The sequence below is a fragment of the Pseudorasbora parva genome, chromosome 1 (genome assembly GCF_024679245.1).
Source record: "Pseudorasbora parva isolate DD20220531a chromosome 1, ASM2467924v1, whole genome shotgun sequence".
Taxonomy (NCBI): Eukaryota; Metazoa; Chordata; class Actinopteri; order Cypriniformes; family Gobionidae; genus Pseudorasbora; species Pseudorasbora parva.
In genome coordinates this window covers 61,573,913-61,594,783 of record NC_090172.1, presented here as the reverse complement: position 1 = coordinate 61,594,783, position 20,871 = coordinate 61,573,913, and the positions used below count along the sequence as shown (strand labels likewise).

Sequence of the window (20,871 nt, the reverse complement as noted above, 5' to 3'; positions counted from 1 at the left end):
ACTATAAACAATTAAGCCCAAAATAAGCACAATTTCAGCTTCTCCAATTTGAGATTTTCTACTTAAAATGTCATGCAGTCGTGTTTGCTGGATAACTGCACTTGTGTGAGCTGCTGAAATAAGCCAATCAGAGCAGAGCTCAAGATTAATATTCACGACTCTTCCAAATAAGGCAAAACAGAGCATTACATCCTAGGGACCATTTCTAGGGTTGTAAATTGACCTGTAAAACTGTATCTGGACCATTTTTTGCCCTTTAAAAATCCACATATCCTCTATGTGGATATCAGAGAACAATTTAAAATATTGTTTCAACTCAAGGGCACCTTTAAGGGATCAAATATTTGTAGTGGTGTGGACGTTATCGAGTGCACTCATTCAGTCCCATGATGCGCAGCAATAACAAGTGTACAACTGATGTACGTTCAACGGAGAAAACCCACAATGCACTGTGAGCGTCGCGCCTAATGAGTTCCCGCTTTTGACCAGAAGATGGCGCTGCAGCTGAATCATCCATCTATTCATTTTCTAAACCTGCTGGTCCAGTGTGGCTACAGCGCAATATCATACAGTGATATAGTGTTAAGTCTACTTTTGTGCTACAAGGATAGTGCACAGCACTAAGATCTTCTCATCTCATTGGTCTGTCACCGCTCATCAACATATTTGAGAGGACCAATCAAATTAAAGTAGACAGGTTTTATGTTCACAGAAGCTGTTGATCGTGAACTCGATGCTTCAGTAAAGAGTCAAAGTGTGAGATAAGATGTAAAGTAGCCAAACTAAACATTTCATATTTGACAGCTATTTTAGGCTAGAAATGTTACACGACCGACAAAAAATAATCAGGGATGCAAACCAATAAACGTTAGCCTAATTTTGCCATTTTTAATTTAAATTAGGCATATATTTTACGTGATTCATGTAATGTTATAATTAGTAGCCCTAAACTGTCAATGTTAAGAAACATTAACAAAGACGTTTCATCATATTAGGCACAGGATTAATAATGAATGTGTACATATTGTGAATTAAGCTATAGCTTTCCTTGTAGCCTTCAATAAATTAAACTTGTCCAAGATTAATAAAACAGGCTTAATATAAATATCACTGAAAATGAAAAGACTATCAGTCAAAGCTCAGCTTTAGGAGGGGAAGAGCTAAGATAAGGAGACTGAGAGAAACAGAAAGAGTGATGGAGATGAGGAGGGAGCGGATATTGACCTCCTGCCCACTGACATGGTTTTAAAACTATTGTTATCCAACTTTTATGGCCTTCAAACGTCTTGAAATGCACTTGAGAAATCAAATGAGAAATCAAAATTGGCTCTGGTGTGCATGCAAACTTAAATTTGGGATCTAATTATAAAACCCTGCCTACGGCCCTGATTAAATCGTATAAATAAGGTTTATTAATGCTAGTTTCCATGACAGAGTTCAAGATGTTTTCATTACTACTGGAGCTGCTAGTTTGCTAAGTAACAAATGATTATTAACAGGCCCGTCGCAAGAGGGTGAACATCTTTAAGATCTTTAATATAGTTTCTATTGATAAATTTAATTATTTATGTTGTTTTTTTTTTGTTTAGTTTTAGTTTGTTAATGTTTTTTTTCTTAGTAGTGTACATCAAGTAAACCTAGATGAAAGAATTATCAATGTTTTATTTTATTAACATTTATTTTATTGATTTTTTTTTTTTTTTACGGTTTTAATGACCTATAATAACTGATAACTGATAAGGAGGAGGAAAAATAACCAGATTTAGTTTAATTGCTTTATATTATGAGTAGCTTTTAGTTTTTGTCTTGGTTATGAAGCTCCTTGACACTGTTTGCCGTTTCATTTCTTCCTTCACAGACTTTTGCTCTTCCTCGTCTATTAAACATTAGTTAACTAGCTTTCTCTCTGTGTTGCTGTTATTAGGAGATCGGTCACGTGTCGGTGGATATCGCCGGCTCTCTGGAGGAACAGATGAATAATCTGAAGCAGTACGAGCAGAACATCATTAACTACAAATCCAACATTGACAAACTGGAGGGAGATCACCAGCTCATTCAGGAGGCCCTCGTCTTCGACAACAAACACACCAACTACACTATGGAGGTATACACACACACACACACACACACACACACACACACACACACACACACACACACACACACACACACACACACACACACACACACACATTATGTTTCCATGTTTTATGGGGACTTTCCATAGGCGTAATGGTTTTTATACTGTATAAACTGTATATTTTATCCCCCTACACTGCCCCTGCCCCCACAGGAAATATCCTGCAGTTTTACATTTTCAAAAAAAACATAACTTGATTTATGAGATTTGATTATGAAGATGTTTTCCTCATGGGGACAAAAAAATGTCCCCACAAGGACAAGGATTTCTGAAATTGCCATCTTTGTGGGGACATTTTGTTCCCATAATGGAGGGTTTACCAGCCCACACACACACACACACACACACACACACACACACTCACTCCCCTACACTGCCCCAAACCTATCCATCACAAAAAAAAATGCTTTATTTTTGAATTTTCCAAACAAAACAAAAATTTAGTATGTTGATAAATCCATTTACATTGTGGGGACCACTGGCTGCTGATCTCAGGTTTATATTATGGGGACATTTTACACAATGTATATATGTACGTTTATATCGTACGAACTGTATTTTCTATCCCCTTACACTGCCCCTAAACCTACCAATAACACACACACACACACACACACACCCTAAACCTACCCATCACACACACACACACACACACACACACACACACACACACACACACACACACACACACACACACACACCCTAAACCTACCCATCACAGGAAACATTCTGCATTTTTACTTTCTCAAAAAAACTCCTCCTGTGTGATATAGTAGCATTTTGTAAAGTGGGGACATGGGTAATGTCCTCATGTGTCATACCCATGTCATTATACACATTTGTGTCCTGATATGTCACAAAAACAAGTGCACACACACACAGCAGACAAATGCTGCGTCTGAAATCGCATACTTCCCAACTGATAATTACTAAAGTTAGGGACAGGTGTGGTGGTGTGGGTAGGGAAAGGTGTAAGGGAAGGGTCAACTGTGTAATTTTGAATGTAACTAATTACAGATGTACTTACATGCAGGTATTTTTAAAAAGCTAAGTACAATGTAAAGTCATGTATGTACACAATAAGGGCATTGTATCAAATGAGTTATTTAAATGTTAGTACATAGTAATAATTAAATAATACATTTTATTTGTATTGCACTTTACATTTGGAACAAATCTCAAAGTGCTACAGTTAAGATCATTTAAAAATGGTAAATAAAAATACGAATAGATATAATAGTTAAAAGTCATAAGTTCTCCTAAAAATAAATGTTATTAGACCTTTTTTAAAAGTCGCAAGAGCTTGAGGTGCCCTCAGATGGTCAGGTAGGGCATTACAAATCTTAAATAGTAGTTAAGGCCCCTAATATAAAGTGGGTCCATACGTTTTATTTTTAATGCCTTGCCCAATATTCGCTTAACAAGGTCACCAAAACTGCGTAACAAATACCGTTGGAAGAAAATAAAATTGGGTGGGTCCTCTCTCTCAGATTTTTTTTTTTACTGGAGTAACGTTAGATGCCATGTGTAAGAAGTGTAAGAGCCATATTCAGTTTTTATTATATGTAATTCTGTCATATGCCACTAGGGGGCACTAGGTATTTGCTTTGGCTCAGCTGATCTCAGGTCAGCCCGGGTATGTCATTTAACTTGGAGGAAATTCAGAGACAGGTGTTGCTGATTGGGAAGCAAACAGTTTTCGACTGTGTCATGTCGTGTCTTACCTTTATGGTGAACAATAGGGTTTGTTGTTTTGGTTATGTATTATGAGTTAAGATATTGCCTCTAAAATATGTATTGGAGGAGAATAAACTTGCTAGATAATATAGTAAAAAGACTGAACTCTTGATTTGTATGAGACCACATTGGCACACGTCTGAACTTAATCCTTTATATTAGCAACCAGTATTAGACTTAGTTTAGGACTTAGTCAATACACCATGTAATGTTCATCAAATACAAATATACCGCCGTTTACTAAATGATTGTTGGGCCAGACACAATTACTGAGTTATTTACCGAGGCTATAGTGTAGGGGTAAGACACATGAGATAAAGTTTTAACGAAACTCGATCAGAGGTTGGAATCCGCCTTTTGCTGAACTCGCTCTACTCCCTTTTCCCATCACATATCAGATCGGAAAGGTGTTTATTTTCAATAAAAATTGGGAAAAAGTGGAAATTAAAGTGTCTAACACGTGTTTAATAATAAGTGTTTCTCAGTTAGGGGTAGGTGAACAGACATGCGCTGAATTAGAGACGATAAAAGTGAGTGGGCCCGATATCATTGGTCATAAAAAGTGGGCGGGTCTTGTCACACACACACACACACACACACACAATGGTTCCAACGCACATAACAAATACACACAACACACAGACCATTCCCTAATTTCATAATTCCCTCCTCCAGCACGTCCGTGTGGGATGGGAGCAGCTGCTCACCACCATCGCTCGCACCATCAACGAGGTGGAGAACCAGATCCTGACCCGCGACGCAAAGGGCATCAGCCAGGAGCAGCTCAACGAGTTCAGAGCCTCCTTCAACCACTTCGACAGGGTCAGTGAGACGCACTGACGCTCATCAACAGTCATATCTGAGCGTCTACAAGTCTCATTATTGTTTTAATCTTGCAGAAGAGAAACGGCATGATGGACCCCGACGATTTCCGCGCATGTCTGATCTCTATGGGTTACGATCTGGTGAGTGAAAGGGAAGCTCCGCCCACTTCACACTTACAGCCACACCCCTTTACGAATCGTCAGAAAAAACAATGTTGACAAATGTTTTATCCTCTCCAAACTACATTCACATTTATTTGAAAGTACACTGTAAAAAAATTCAGGTCTCATATGGAAATTTTCAAGGGACTGATCACATCTAAATGTTTCCGTTGGCCGAATTGAATTTCTCAATCAATTCACAGAGTTTCAATTCAGCCAACTGAAAAATTTAGATGTGATCAGTCACTAGAAAATGTTCAATTTTCTTGAAATTCAAGAAATGATGATTTTTTTTAATTCTTTGAAAGGTTTCCTTTTTTCCTCACCAAGCCTGCATTTATTTGATCAAGAATACGGCAATATTTTAACTTGTTATATTATTAACTTAAAATAGCTGTTTGTTTTCTAATAGCTAATATCATTGATTTAAAAATAGAAATCTTCTGTAGGATTACGAATGTCTTTACTGACACTTTTGGAAAAAAAAGTAGGCATCCTTGCTGACTAAAAATATTAATTTCGTTAAAAAGTCTTATTGAAAACATTTTTTTTGCATCACATATTTTTACTACTTAAAATAATAATTTAAATTAACTATAAATCATCATCATCATCATCATAATAATAACAATAACAAATCATTTGATTAAATGTCCTAAATAAAGACAGGCCTATCACACTTTTTTTCACATATTTGCATATTTCCTTATTTGGAAATTCTGATACAATTATAATTAAACAAATTATTTTGGTGTCATTTTTAAAGGTTTTCTTCCTTTTAGTTGAACATGATTTTAGCAAAACAAATGTTCATATTTTACCAACCCCTGCCAGGACCTCAATAGATGCTTTGCTGAACACCATTAATTAATCACAAAAGTAGCTAAACTTTAAAATAATAATTTAAATTTAAATAAACTATGAATCATCATAATAATAATAATAACAAATAATTTGATTAAATATCCTAAATAAAGAAAGGCCTATCACACTTGTTTTTTTTTTGGTTGTTGTTTTTTGCACAAATTTGCAGATTTCCTTATTTGGTTCAATTCTGATTAAACAAATTATTTTGGTCTCATTTTTAAAGGTTTTACTCCTTTTAGACTAACATGATTTTAGCAAAACAAAATGTTCCAACTCGTGCCAGGACCTCAATAGATGCTTTGCTGAACACCATTAATTAACCACAAAAGTAGGCCTAAATGTGTATCTTGAACCTCATTGGCTGTTCCCCCTGATGGTGTCCTGACAGGGTGAGGTGGAGTTCGCCCGCATCATGACCCTGGTGGACCCCAATAACACGGGCGTGGTCACCTTCCAGGCCTTCATCGACTTCATGACCCGCGAGACCGCCGAAACCGACACCGCTGAACAAGTCGTGGCTTCCTTCAAGATCCTGGCCTCCGACAAGGTGAGATCAAGTTGTGTTTTTTCTCCTTGTGTCTTAACACCCAAGCGGCTCCTCCCACAGTTTCTGTTGAAGCCAATACGGAAGTGACTTAAACTGCAGTTCCTCGACTGGCCACTAGGGACAGGCTCCAGAGGGAGCATAATCTCATTGAGCCCCGTGTTAAAATGCCCAACTTTACAGCAGAAAAAACATGTTTACAGCCTGGGACAAATTGTGGTTTTGGTCTATACGGCTAATTTTGGCCTTCATGATGACTGTGAGGGGGGTGAATGTTTTTATAACTCATTCGTTTACATTATATAAAGCCTTAAAGTTATGCATAATTAAGGGCGTGGCCACTTTCAGTGACAGGTGGAGAGCCATTTATCCGCCGTCTGTTAGGCCCTGTCCCAAATGGCACCCTAAACCCTCACGGTCTTCCTCTGAGTCTGCACTTCCATGAAGTAATGCCGCTTTGACTGCCAGGAAAAAGTCCACTCTGTAAATCATACCAGTGTGGGCTTGGCAGAAGAGCGGATCGAGGGCGCATAACGGACGCAAAGGTGGCGCTCGCGAGCACCCTTCTGAGAACTAAAATGACAAATGGGACACCCTTGTGTCTCATGGACTTTACGGACACACGCACGCAGCAGGCATTGTAAGTCCACAAGACCAAAAGTGCACATGAAGTGTGCCATTTGGGACAGGGCCTTAAGCCCCGTTTCCACCACAGGAACTTTACCCAGGAACCAGGAACTTTGGGTGGTACTCGGTGTGTTTTGACCGCAGGAACCAGGGTCTAAATGAAGTTCCGGGTAAATATTTCCCTCTCCAAACGGCCCTGCTCGCGAGGTGCACCATGCAAACGACCTGACCGATTACTTTTAAGTGCGCGTCCTTACATGACGTGTCAGCGCGCGCTGCGCTCATGTTGACAAGAGAGGATAGTTAATTTTTCTGAGGGGTAAACTTTTTATTTCGTAAGTTATGAAGATAATGTTGGAGTAATGACACCGCGTATATTGCCCCAGGCAGTTTTTACTTTAACTGCGCCTGACAGAAAATTTTTTTTTCCTGAGATGATTATTACACTTTACAACAAATAAATAGCTTATATAATACTGTATTAGTCCTGGTGGCCGTTAAGAGTTGCTATGGCTACAGTAAACACATTCAGCTGCTGGAGAAAACAGCGTTGACATTTTTGATGCGGCAGACAAACTGCATGTGACAAAATGATCGCGATTGAAAGTCCTCACATGTAAACACCAGATCGGTTTAGATAACGTCTCATGTAAACACTCCACTGAATCCTTCAATCGGTACACACAAAAATTATTTCTGTCCGTCACTGACTTGGAGGCGCAGTCCAACATCACCGGACTAATTTGCCTAATCTTCTCGGTACTTTAGATCGCGGTGGAAACGCAGACAGTTGCAGGTCTGGGGGAGAGAAAAGTTCCTGTAAAAAAGTTCCTGGTACAAATTGTTCCGGGTAATTTTGGTGGAAACGGGGCTTTAGTCATTGCGTTACCTCAGCTCCGCCCACGTCCCGCCTCTTTGCCCCTTTTCTGTTATCCGGGCGTGACGCACAGTGAAACGCTGCCAAGATGGCAACGGCTCATCCCTACTTTACGCTACAGAAAGGCGAATCGAAATCCTATGGTTGCCTTCACGGACACTACGTCCACAATTTTTTGAGTCTATGTCAGGGGTCCCCAGACTCGGTCCTGGAGGGCCGCTGTCCTGCAAAGTTTAGCTCCAACCCCAATCAAACACACCTGAACCAGCTAATCAATGTCTTACTAGGTCCTATAAAGGCATTGATTAGCTGGTTCAGGTGTGTTTGATTGGGGTTGGAGCTAAACTCTGCAGGACAGCGGCCCTCCAGGACCAAGTTTGGGGTCCCCTGGTCTATGTTAACACCTCAGGAAGGATTCTGAATCAAGTACAAAATAGCGTGCAAAAACACTAACTGTGTCTCCTCTTGTCCTCCAGCCCTATATCACTGTGGAAGAGCTTCGTCGTGAACTCCCACCCGAGCAGGCCGAATACTGCATCAGCCGCATGACCAAGTACGTCGGCCCCGAAGGAGCCCCTGGAGCCCTGGATTACATCTCCTTCTCCAGCGCCCTCTACGGAGAGAGCGATTTATAAACGCTCTGACAGCCTTTCTCTCTCCTTCTTTCCTCTCATCTTTCTCTCTCCTCTCGTTTTCTCCACGCCCCCAAATGTAGCTTTCAATCAGCGAGAGAGTTAATAATATCCCTCGTTTCCCCTCATAAATATTCTCTGTTTTTCTGTCTACAGCCCACACTGCTAGCTTTAACATCATACTTTATGCGTCTTACATCCACCCTATAAATGGAGGGACGTGTAATGGGGGGTTTTAATCTCAAATTATGTCCAATTTGGATGCCAGGTGCTTCTGTCTAAATATAATAACTTGCTCCGCCTCTGAAACACCTTTCTGTTTCAGATGATGTCATCCAGGTCAGGAATGATAAGATTCAATTTAGCCATTTTTTTAGGCTTGTAGGTCATGCCGGGGCCATAACCACCATAGACATTGAGGGGGACAAGTTCCCTCCAATAATGAGAAATGGTCAAATTGTCGACCCAATATTTGAAATTCTTGCACTCCATTACGCAGCGTTGTATGTTGTTGTTGGGATGACAAAAAGGTTTAATAGTTGCATTTTAACAATCTAACCGATGTCAAAATGATTGAGATGGCCAATCAAATCAAAGTAGGCGGAGTTTACAGAAGAAAAGCGCGAATTACAGCGCAAAGCCCCAGATTAACGTTGAAAGAAAGTGAGGTAAGCATTTAATACATGTGAACGGTTTTGTGATAGAAGTTAAACGACCGAGCGTATAACATACAGTGATGCAAACTACTCAACTTTTTTTCTCAAATATGGCCGTTTTAAATAGAAAATATGCATTTATGTGATTCATGTCATTCCTAACTGAGTAGAGACAAGAAACGTTTCATGTTTTTGACATTTTAGGCATACAAATAAAAGTACATATGTGCATATTTTAATGCAAATGGTAATTTGCAAAATAGTTCAAAATGATTATTTCCCAACTAGAATTAGACCTAGAATTTCCTTCACTGTTCTGTTTCTATAGGCTTTATAAAAAATTGTTCCCCCCAATGTTCAAGACATGGTTACGGCCTTGGATAAAGCACAAAAATGCAATATTCCTAACTGGATTTATTCTGGATATGAAACAAAATCAAGTCCTGAGCCCCTACATTATAAAAGTAAAGTGAATGCGTTTCATGTTGACTTTAGCACGCTAAGCCCAACCTTCCCTCTCTGTGCCTAAAAAAAACAAAACCTTCCAACATGATAAAAGATATAATAAAAAGTGTGTTTGTTGATGCTAATGAGCGCTTATGAAGATGCATGCTGTGTTTATTCTACAGACAATAATACGTGAGAGAGACCCCCCTCTTATTAGGTCTGTGTTGTATTTAAAGACCCCAAAAAGCACTACTGCTGTCCAGTGTCTTCTTAATATGAAACTGTGAGAACAACTGAATAGTCTCTACACAGAACGTCGTGTCTCTGTATGTTGTATTGTCACCCCTTAATATTGTTTATGATGTCTTCACTGATTGTGGTGTTTGGAGGCAAATTCATGATTTGTTTTTCTTTTATTTGGAGAGTATGTGCCAAATTATCAACCAAAGCCAGTAAATGAAATGAAAAGTGTATGTGTTGTACTGACCGGAAAGGTTTTCTGCTTGCCAAAGTGCTGAACTAGAACCAGGTTTGCCTTAAAACCACTGGAAAGACATTGAAATCCAAGGCCGTGCAAGATGGATTAATTCAATAAAAGACTGGATTGTTGCAGTTAACCACCCCTCTGTCTGCATTTTAAGATTCTTGTTATGTACACACGCCTGTCCACTCAAAATTACATTTCTGTCATCATTTACTCACCATCATGTCGTTGCAAACCTGTATGACATTATGTATGTTTGGAGAAAGTGCCCAAGGTCTGTCAAGAAGTCCAGGTTTTCTGATGATATGTCAGCTTGAAAAAAAAGACATTAATATGAGTTTAAAGGCCAATAACGCTAAATAAAATGTACCACATTAGCGTCGACAACAATTGTTATTACCGGTTAACCGATAATAACAGCGGGAAAGTGTTCTGAAAAATAATCCACCGATGTTATTCCTCTCTGTCGTTGTCGTTAATAGTTATGGTAGGGATATTCTTATAGAATTTTAATGATTATGTAGTCCTTGAAAAGTGCCCTAAAACGAGAAATATTCTGGTTTTAAACGCGAGTAAATGATGACGGTTTTCGGTTTAGAGTGAACTAGACAGCAGCGCCATCTTTGTTTTTTAACGGGAATGAAAGTGAGGCCGTGAGAAATAGACATAAGCTAAATTATATTTTTTCAGCGGGTTGCTACTGTTATATACTGTTTTTTATTGTTCTGCTGACAAAACACTTTAAAAAATATATTTCCAAAAATATTTATTAGACAAAAAACTCCAGACAACCTGAGCTGTGGAAAAAATTAGTGTTCTAGGAGCTTTACGATTTTTCTTTTCTTTCTTTTTTTACAATGGCCGCCATTTAAAACACGGTAAGTTAAGTCTATCTCTTACAACTTAGCTTTCATACCTGTCATGGCTGCTCTGACTAGACCACACAAAAAAAGTGTCGTAAATAAATAAAGGGTCTCGATCTGGCTCTTTTCAATGGAAGTTTTGGGAATGTTCTGGACGTTTTGAAAGGAGATGGAAGGATGATGCCTTCATCCTCAGGCGTACCGTGATGTTATTTGAGGATTTTGATAGTTTCTATTGGCGATATTCTAATAATTTAAATTATAGATGTTGTTTTTATCCATCATGATGTGATTTCTGGGTACTTCAGATCTGTCTCATGGGTCTCCATCGATATGTGCTTTTCAAACACACAACAGTATTAAAAGTTAAATCGAAAACCCCAGAATAAAACGTCTCAAACTCTATCTGTATCTGTCATTTGTGTGTTGTCTGCCATTAATTGTGTGTTTACCTCAGTTTTCTCCAGTAGGGGGAGCTTTAGGATGAACTTGCAGTGAAAGCCAGCCAACGGTTCATGATGGTTCATTTTCAGACTGTGGTGGCAGATGGCGTGTTTCAATTTTATTTTTTATTTTTTACGGTCTATGGTTTTAACGGTCATCTGCAACGTAAATCCGGAAACGCTTTTTATATTTTTATTAACAATAATAATAATAAAAGTTTGGGATCGGTAAGATAAGATTTTTTAAAATGTTTTTTAAATGAGTCTATTCTGCTCACCAAGTTGCATTTAGGCTATATAAGTAAAAACTACATAAAAAAACAATAATATTGTTAAATATAATTACAATTTAAAATAACTCTATTCTGTTTGAATATAGGCCTACTTTAAAATGTAATTTTCCTGTGATCAAAGTTGAATATTAACTTAAGCATCATTGCCAGTCTTCAGTGTCACATGATCTTTCAGAACTCATTCTGATGAATTGCTACTCATAAAACATTTATTATTCAGCAAGAGTGAAAAATAAAGTCTTTTATTCAGCAATGATGCATTAAATTTATCAAAAAAAAGTCAGTAAAGACATTTATAATGTTACAAAAGGTTATATTTCAGATAAATGCTGTTCTTTTGAACTTCATCAAAGAATCCTAAAAAAAACAATTACACAACTGTTTTCAACAATTATAATAATCAACTATTGTTGTAATAATGTTGTAATAATCAACTATTATTTATAATAATCAACTATATAAATATGAGCATCGACTATAATAATGATTTCTGAAGGATCATGTGACTCTGAAGACTGCAGTAGGCCTAATGATGCTCACAATAAATTACATTTTAAAATGTATTCAAATAAATAAATAAATAAATATTTTAAATTGGAATAATATTTCATAATATCACTGTTTGGTTTGTATTTTTAATCATATAAATGCAGCCTTGGTGAGCAGAAGAGACTTCTTTCAAAAACATAATGCTAACAATCCCAAACTTTTGAACGGCAGTGTGTACATTTATAACACTAGTCTATAACTGATGTATTCTGTGTATATTATATTTATATTACCTGTGCATCAAATTACAAAAAACCTGCTGCTACGAGGGCAGCTAAATCTTTCTCTCTTCGGACTGCCATTATCAATGAATCTCTCTATTTTCCCCCTCTTTTTGAAAGTTGTGGACATGTGATTGTGGCGTTTTTCTTTTGCTATTTGAGAAAATGGGAGCACAAAAATATATATTTAATGCATTCTCTCATTGACCGCTATAAGTTTACCCAACCACGACGACCTCGGCTTCTGAGAAACCCAGAAATGTGAAAAGTGTCAGTTGACGCAAGCGTTGGGTTTCATTTATTTAAGCTTGAATTAAGCTCTGGAAGTTTTTCACCTTATTGAGTTTCACATAAAGTTTACTGATTTGTCATTTTTGTCTAAAAAAAAAAACCCAAACAAAAAACATTTGACTCGCACTAGCTTTTGTACATTTCTAATCATTAATAAGATCAATACATTATTGCATTACTGATTCATTTATCAAAACAGTAAAAGATTACATTCAATGATTTTGCATAATTAATCACTTTGGTGACGTCACATGTTCACCCCCACTTCAAATCAGTTTTTCCCAGCTCAGCTGTTTTAAGATTAATCAAAGATTAAGTGTAATAAATACTATGGTCCCCCTTTTTATTACACTTAATCAGATTTTCACTTTTATCTGACCCATGCATATATAAGCATGCTCTGATTGTTGATAAGATAACGAGAGGCTGAAATTAAATCTCGATGTGCTTTGTGCGGTAGATAAATGTCCATCATAAGTCCATCTCAATTACAGGTCGAACTGAATTGGGAGGATCCTTGTAGAGAAAGGTCAATATAGTCAGAGTTAATTATACACCGCAGAAAATCCTGTCCTGCACTCTAAAAAATGCTGGGTTAAAAACAACCAAAGTTGGGTTGAAAATTGACAAATCCAGAAATTGGTTTGTTTGAATGGGGTTTTGAGTCACACAAAAACTACCCAAACACTGGGTTGTTACGTCTGACCCGGGATCTGAGTCACACAAAAACTACCCAAACACTGGGTTGTTACGTCTGACCCAGGATCTGAGTAACACAAAAACTACCCAAACACTGGGTTGTTACGTCTGACCCAGGATCTGAGTAACACAAAAACTACCCAAACACTGGGTTGTTACGTCTGACCCAGGATCTGAGTAACACAGAAACTACCCAAACACTGGGTTGTTACGTCTGACCCAGGATCTGAAGAACACAAAAACTACCCAAACACTGGGTTGTTACGTCTGACCCAGGATCTGAGTAACACAGAAACTACCCAAACACTGGGTTGTTACGTCTGACCCAGGATCTGGGTTACACAGAAATTACCCAAACACTGGGTTGTTACGTCTGACCCAGGATCTGAGATACACAAAAACTACCCAAACACTGGGTTGTTACGTCTGACCCAGGATCTGAGTAACACAAAAACTACCCAAACACTGGGTTGTTACGTCTGACCCAGGATCTGAGTAACACAGAAACTACCCAAACACTGGGTTGTTACGTCTGACCCAGGAACTGAGTAACACAAAAACTACCCAAACACTGGGTTGTTATGTCTGACCCAGGATCTGGGTTACACAGAAATTACCCAAACACTGGGTTGTTACGTCTGACCCAGGATCTGAGTAACACAGAAACTACCCAAACACTGGGTTGTTACGGCTGACCCAGGATCTGGGTTACACAGAAACTACCCAAACACTGGGTTGTTACGTCTGACCCAGGATCTGAGTAACACAATAACTACCCAAACACTGGGTTGTTACGTCTGACCCAGGATCTGAATAACACAAAAACTACCCAAACACTGGGTTGTTACGTCTGACCCAGGATCTGAGTAACACAAAAACTACCCAAACACTGGGTTGTTACGTCTGACCCAGGATCTGAGTAACACAAAAACTACCCAAACACTGGGTTGTTACGTCTGACCCAGGATCTGAATAACACAAAAACTACCCAAACACTGGGTTGTTACGTCTGACCCGGGATCTGGGTTACACAGAAATTACCCAAACACTGGGTTGTTACGTCTGACCCGGGATCTGAGTAACACAAAAACTACCCAAACACTGGGTTGTTACGTCTGACCCAGGATCTGAGTAACACAAAAACTACCCAAACACTGGGTTGTTACGTCTGACCCAGGATCTGAATAACACAAAAACTACCCAAACACTGGGTTGTTACGTCTGACCCAGGATCTGAGTAACACAGAAACTACCCAAACACTGGGTTGTTACGTCTGACCCAGGATCTGGGTTACACAGAAATTACCCAAACACTGGGTTGTTACGTCTGACCCAGGATCTGGGTTACACAGAAATTACCCAAACACTGGGTTGTTACGTCTGACCCAGGATCTAAGATACACAAAAACTACCCAAACACTGGGTTGTTACGTCTGACCCAGGATCTGAGTAACACAAAAACTACCCAAACACCGGGTTGTTACGTCTGACCCAGGATCTGGGTTACACAGAAACTACCCAAACACTGGGTTGTTACGTCTGACCCAGGATCTGGGTTACACAGAAACTACCCAAACACTGGGTTGTTACGTCTAAGCCAGGATCTGGGTTATACAAAAACTACCCAAACACTGGGTTGTTACACCTGATAATAAATACTATGGTCCCCCTTTTTATTACACTTAATCAGATTTTCACTTTTATCTGACCCATGCATATATAAGCATGCTCTGATTGTTGATAAGATAACGAGAGGCTGAAATTAAATCTCGATGTGCTTTGTGCGGTAGATAAATGTCCATCATAAGTCCATCTCAATTACAGGTCGAACTGAATTGGGAGGATCCTTGTAGAGAAAGGTCAATATAGTCAGAGTTAATTATACACCGCAGAAAATAATTTCCTTATCGGCAAAGGAAAGACCTGTCCCTGCTCCAGCGATTTGTTTTCACGTCATGAACTGCTCCATTGTGTCAAAAATCCCCCAATCCATTCAGCATAGCTTTATGGTACTTCAAGATCCATTGCTGAAATCAACCTGAGTTGAGAGGATTATTTGTGCGCGGCTGAAGTGGATGATGTGTGGGGTGTTTTCATAGATAAGCTGGTTTGAATGGCCCCAGCTGGATGTGAGTTGTGGTCGACACCAGACTGGCTTTCATTATGAAGATTGGCTGCTAGTCTTAATCTAGATTTACTTTTTCATCTCATTCGGGAATGACATAAACGTTTTTATTGATGCATTGGGAATGCTAAGCTGTGTTTTTGGTACAAATCGTACTGTGACAGAATAGGCAGATTGATATTACACTGCATAATGCAGGAGTGTGACTGCGTTCAGAATAACTTAGTACTCGTACTGCACTCTACAAAACACTGGGTTGTTACGTCTGACCCAGGATCTGTTTAACACAGAAACTACCCAAACACTGGGTTGTTACGTCTGACCCAGGATCTGTTTAACACAAAAACTACCCAAACACTGGGTTGTTACGGCTGACCCAGGATCTGAGTTACACAAAAACTACCCAAACACTGGGTTGTTACGTCTGACCCGGGATCTGAGTAACACAAAAGCTACCCAAACACTGGGTTGTTACGTCTGACCCAGGATCTGAGTAACACACAAACTACCCAAACACTGGGTTGTTACGTCTGACCCAGGATCTGAGTAACACAAAAACTACCCAAACACTGGGTTGTTACGTCTGACCCAGGATCTGAGTAACACAAAAACTGTACTTAAAAAATCTTGAATTTACTTAAATAAGCAGCCTCAAGTGGTTCCACACAACTTTACCGCATATATTATATTACAGTATGTTAAGACAATATTCTGAAATGTTATGTTTAAATATGCAAATAAAGTATTAAAGTATATGAATCAGAACATTGGATAATTTTTTCTTGACACATTAGAGTCAACTTTATTTTGCATTGGGGATTTTGGATCTCTATAAATCAGAAAACATTGTTAACAGCCAGAAGATAAACACTTTTTCTTCATGCTTTTAGGAATAATGTATGATGAACAAACTGCTCTGTAAAAACCTTCAGAATATACATAGGATTATTAGGAACACCATACTAATGCTGTGTTTGACCCCCTTTCGCCTTCAGACCTGCCTTAATTCTATGTGGCATTGATTCAATAAGGTGCTGAAAGCATTCTTTAGAAATGTTGGCCCATATTGATAGGATAAGGGGCCTAAAGTGTGCCACGAAAACATCCCCCACACCATTACACCACCACCACCCAGCACGGTGGTAACAAGGCAAGATGGATCCATGTTCTCATTCTGTTTACGCCAAATTCTGACTCTACCATCTGAATGTCTCCACAGAAATCGAGACTCATCAGACCAGGCAACATTTTTCCAGTCTTCAACCGTCCAATTTTGGTGAGCTTGTGCAAATTGTCGCCTCTTTTTCCTATTTGTAGTGGAGATGAGTGGTACCCGGTGGGGTCTTCTGCTGTTGAAGCCCATCCGCCTCAAGGTTGTGCGTGTTGTGGCTTCACAAATGCTTTGCTGCATACCTCGGTTGTAACGAGTGGTTATTTCAGTCAAAGTTGCTCTTCTATCAGCTTGAATCAGTCGGCGCATTCTCCTCTGACCTCGAGGATCAACAAGGCATTTTCTCCCACAGGACTGCCGCATACTGGATGTTCTTCTCTTTTCACACCATTCGTTGTAAACCCTAGAAATGGTTGTGCATGAAAATCCCAGTAACTGAGCCGAATGTGAAATACTCAGACCGGCCCGTCTGGCACCAACAACCATGCCGCGCACAAAATTGCTTAAATCACCTTTCGTTCCCATTCTGACATTCAGTTTGGAGTTCAGGAGATTGTCTTGACCAGGACCATGCCCCTAAATGCATTGAAGCAACTGCCATGTGATTGGTGGATTAGATAACTGCATTAATGAGAAATTGAACAGGTGTTCCTAAATATCCTTAAGGTGAGTGTAGAATAAAACATAGGCTGCGTCCAAAACCTAGAAAATGCTGCCTTCGGAGGACACATTTAAAGGCAGGAAGGCATCAAGCAATGTCCGAATCTAATGTTTTCTTCACTTCCTGTCTCCTGAGAGACCTTCATCTGATCGATTTTTGAAGTCATCTTATATGTATCCTTCACTGCCTTTGATATCCCACAATCCTGTGCTTTCCATTCAGTGACAGTTGAACTGGGGGAAAAAAATGGCGTCCGAAAGTTGCGTTTGCTGGTCAGTTTGTGTGTAAATGTAAGTTTTTTATGAATATTTTTCACCTCTGATGTCATTTCTTGCGAGAAATGACTAATGTAGTAATTAAAAATGTGTTTAGTTCTCACCAAAGCTCGCTCTATTTTGCTGTAGATCATTAAACTGCTACACTGCCTCAGAAGTCTGTCCGAAATCGTTTCATGAGCTGCCTTCATTCAATAAACGCTGCCTTACAAGCCATTGTCTGATAAGGCAGCGAGGCAAAGAGTCAGCTGCCTAGGTTTTCGGACGCAGTCCACAGTTTTGTTATAAAAGTGCTGCTGAAGTGGAGATTTATGGCTCATTGCTGGAAAAAACATCTTACTGCCGTTAAAGATATTGTAATGGACACAATACAGTAGGTGCAAATAGATAGTGTAGTAAAAGTGTAATAAAATGAACCCTTAAAAGGGGTCATAAATTGAGAAATCAATTTTCTGTGATCTTTGGCCAAGAGGTCATATTATAAAAATAACGTGTCAGGCCTCAAAACGCACTCCTTATAAAAACAGCTTGTCTTAAAACCAAGCTCAGAAAACAACTCGTTTCAGATTTGACACGTGATCACATTATAGTGTGACGAAGGACCGCCTCTGAAGAAGAGCGACGCCCACTTCTACATAATTGCCTCTTTAGCCCCGCCCACCAACTAAATGAGCGATGTTTGATCCATGTATAATTCAACATTATAAGGTCAAAACTAAAATTGTAAGTAACGAAACACACTGAACTGTTCAAAATAAGATCTAAACATGCATTTATAAATGCATAAATATACATTTCTTTCTCTCTATCTCAATTTAATCATGCTTAAACAATCAAAATCAAGTAGCCTATTTTAGAGAGCCGTGCAGTATTGAATTATACAATATTTCCCACGACCAGTGAGGTTTACTTATAAATCCTGTGAGAAGCAGTGGCAGATGTGGATGGGTGGAGTCTGACATGGGACAGAGACTCTGATTCATTCAAGAGACGCACCTGTCTGTGTCCGATCTGATGTGAGAGTGGCATCTCAGGGTGTCATGGAGGTTCACACACAATCTGTGAGGTCTGAAATATCTCCTGTTCGTCTTCAAACTAGTTTTCAGTCTCACTGTCCACCTTCATTCTCACTCACTACTACACAAGGTCTATTCTTCTGACAACCCTGCACTTAAATACACACACACACACACACACACACACACACACACACACACACACACACACACACACACACACACACACACACACACACACACACACACACAGAGTCTCACCCAGCCCTCATTGTTGTTAACAGTGCTCTGTGTGTGCTGGGATACTTGATCCCACAAGGACAAAGTCACTGCACAGAAATAAAGGGAGAGAAAATGAGGAGTAGGGGGAGGATAATAAACCATAAGGACCCATACTTGAATATTTGTTTTACAAAAAATGTTTTTTTGTTTTGTTTGTTTTTTTTAAATCTGTGTCAGTGAGTTTAGCATCTCTGATCTTGTAAGATAACTCAGAGGTAACACAGGCAGTCCTTTATCATTCCTCTGCAAACACAGATTTTATCTTCCTCGTGACGCATGCTTTCTAGAAATTATTTCATTTTTGAATGTTGGCCCTGTGCCACAATCACCGGCACAAATGAAACCATAAAAATGTTGCCTAACTTGCTCCATTGGCAGTTTCTAGGTTGGACCAAAACTTACAAATTCAGAAAAACAATGGCGATAACGCAATACTTTATTTCCAGAGATGTACAAACGGCGCTTACATGAGTAAATAACAGACAATGGGACAGATTAACTGGCCTTAACCCTAAATGAACAACATCCAGAATCTTAAAAGTAACTTTAGTATTTGTTTCAGGGCATGTAAACACACACATATTCACAAAGATTAACCTGATGAACACTGCTATTTGAAAACAACGGTAATAATTGCTCAAGATGCTTTGTCATAATTATAAATAAATAAATAAATAAAATAACCAGCATCCAAAATTAATAAACTAATTAACTTACTCAAAACTGACTTCAGCAGTTGGCATTTTTTGGATATGAACCTCATTGGTTCTCGCTGAAGATCAAATGTGATGCGTAACGCGAGAATGAACCTCATTGGTTCTCGCTGAAGATCAAATGTGATGCGTAACGCGAGAATGAACCTCATTGGTTCTCGCTGAAGATCAAATGTGATGCATAACGCGAGAATGAACCTCATTGGTTCTCGCTGAAGATCAAATGTGATGCGTAAAGCGAGAATGAACCTCATTGGTTCTCGCTGAAGATCAAATGTGATGCGTAACGCGAGAATGAACCTCATTGAATCTCGCTGAAGATCAAATGTGATGCGTAACGCGAGAATGAACCTCATTGGTTCTCGCTGAAGATCAAATGTGATGCGTAACGCGAGAATGAACCTCATTGAATCTCGCTGAAGATCAAATGTGATGCGTAACGCGAGAATGAACCTCATTGGTTCTCGCTGAAGATCAAATGTGATGCGTAACGCGAGAATGAACCTCATTGGTTCTCGCTGAAGATCAAATGTGATGCGTAACGCGAGAATGAACCTCATTGAATCTCGCTGAAGATCAAATGTGATGCGTAACACGAGAATGAACCTCATTGGTTCTCGCTGAAGATTAAATGTGATGCGTAACGCGAGAATGAACCTCATTGGTTCTTGCTGAAGATCAAATGTGATGCGTAACGCGAGAATGAACCTCATTGGTTCTCGCTGAAGATCAAATGTGATGCGTAACGCGAGAATGAACCTCACTGGTTCTCGCTGAAGATCAAATGTGATGCGTAACGCGAGAATGAACCTCATTGGTTCTCGCTGAAGATCAAATGTGATGCGTAACGCGAGAATGAACCTCACTGGTTCTCGCTGAAGATCAAATGTGATGCGTAACGCGAGAATGAACCTCATTGGTTCTCGCTGAAGATCAAATGTGATGCGTAACGCGAGAATGAACCTCACTGGTTCTCGCTGAAGATCAAATGTGATGCGTAACGCGAGAATGAACCTCATTGGTTCTCGCTGAAGATCAAATGTGATGCGTAACGCGAGAATGAACCTCAATGAATCTCGCTGAAGATCAAATGTGATGCGTAACGCGAGAATGAACCTCACTGGTTCTCGCTGAAGATCAAATGTGATGCGTAACGCGAGAATGAACCTCAATGAATCTCGCTGAAGATCAAATGTGATGCGTAACACGAGAATGAACCTCATTGGTTCTCACTGAAGATCAAATGTGATGCGTAACATGAGAATGAACCTC

General features: G+C 39.3%; 1 protein-coding gene across 1 annotated transcript in view; it reads left to right on the top strand.

Moving 5' to 3' along the window:
* actn3b (actinin alpha 3b) overlaps positions 1-11,263 on the top strand; it is a 53,894-nt gene extending 42,631 nt beyond the window's left edge. The window contains exons 17-21 of the mRNA XM_067447335.1: positions 1,925-2,104; positions 4,553-4,699; positions 4,777-4,842; positions 6,119-6,277; positions 8,255-11,263. Of these exons, the coding sequence (XP_067303436.1) occupies positions 1,925-2,104; positions 4,553-4,699; positions 4,777-4,842; positions 6,119-6,277; positions 8,255-8,413 (711 nt within the window). The 3' untranslated portion in view covers positions 8,414-11,263. The remainder of the gene's footprint in view (positions 1-1,924; positions 2,105-4,552; positions 4,700-4,776; positions 4,843-6,118; positions 6,278-8,254) is intronic.
* Positions 11,264-20,871: the final 9,608 nt, after the last annotated feature.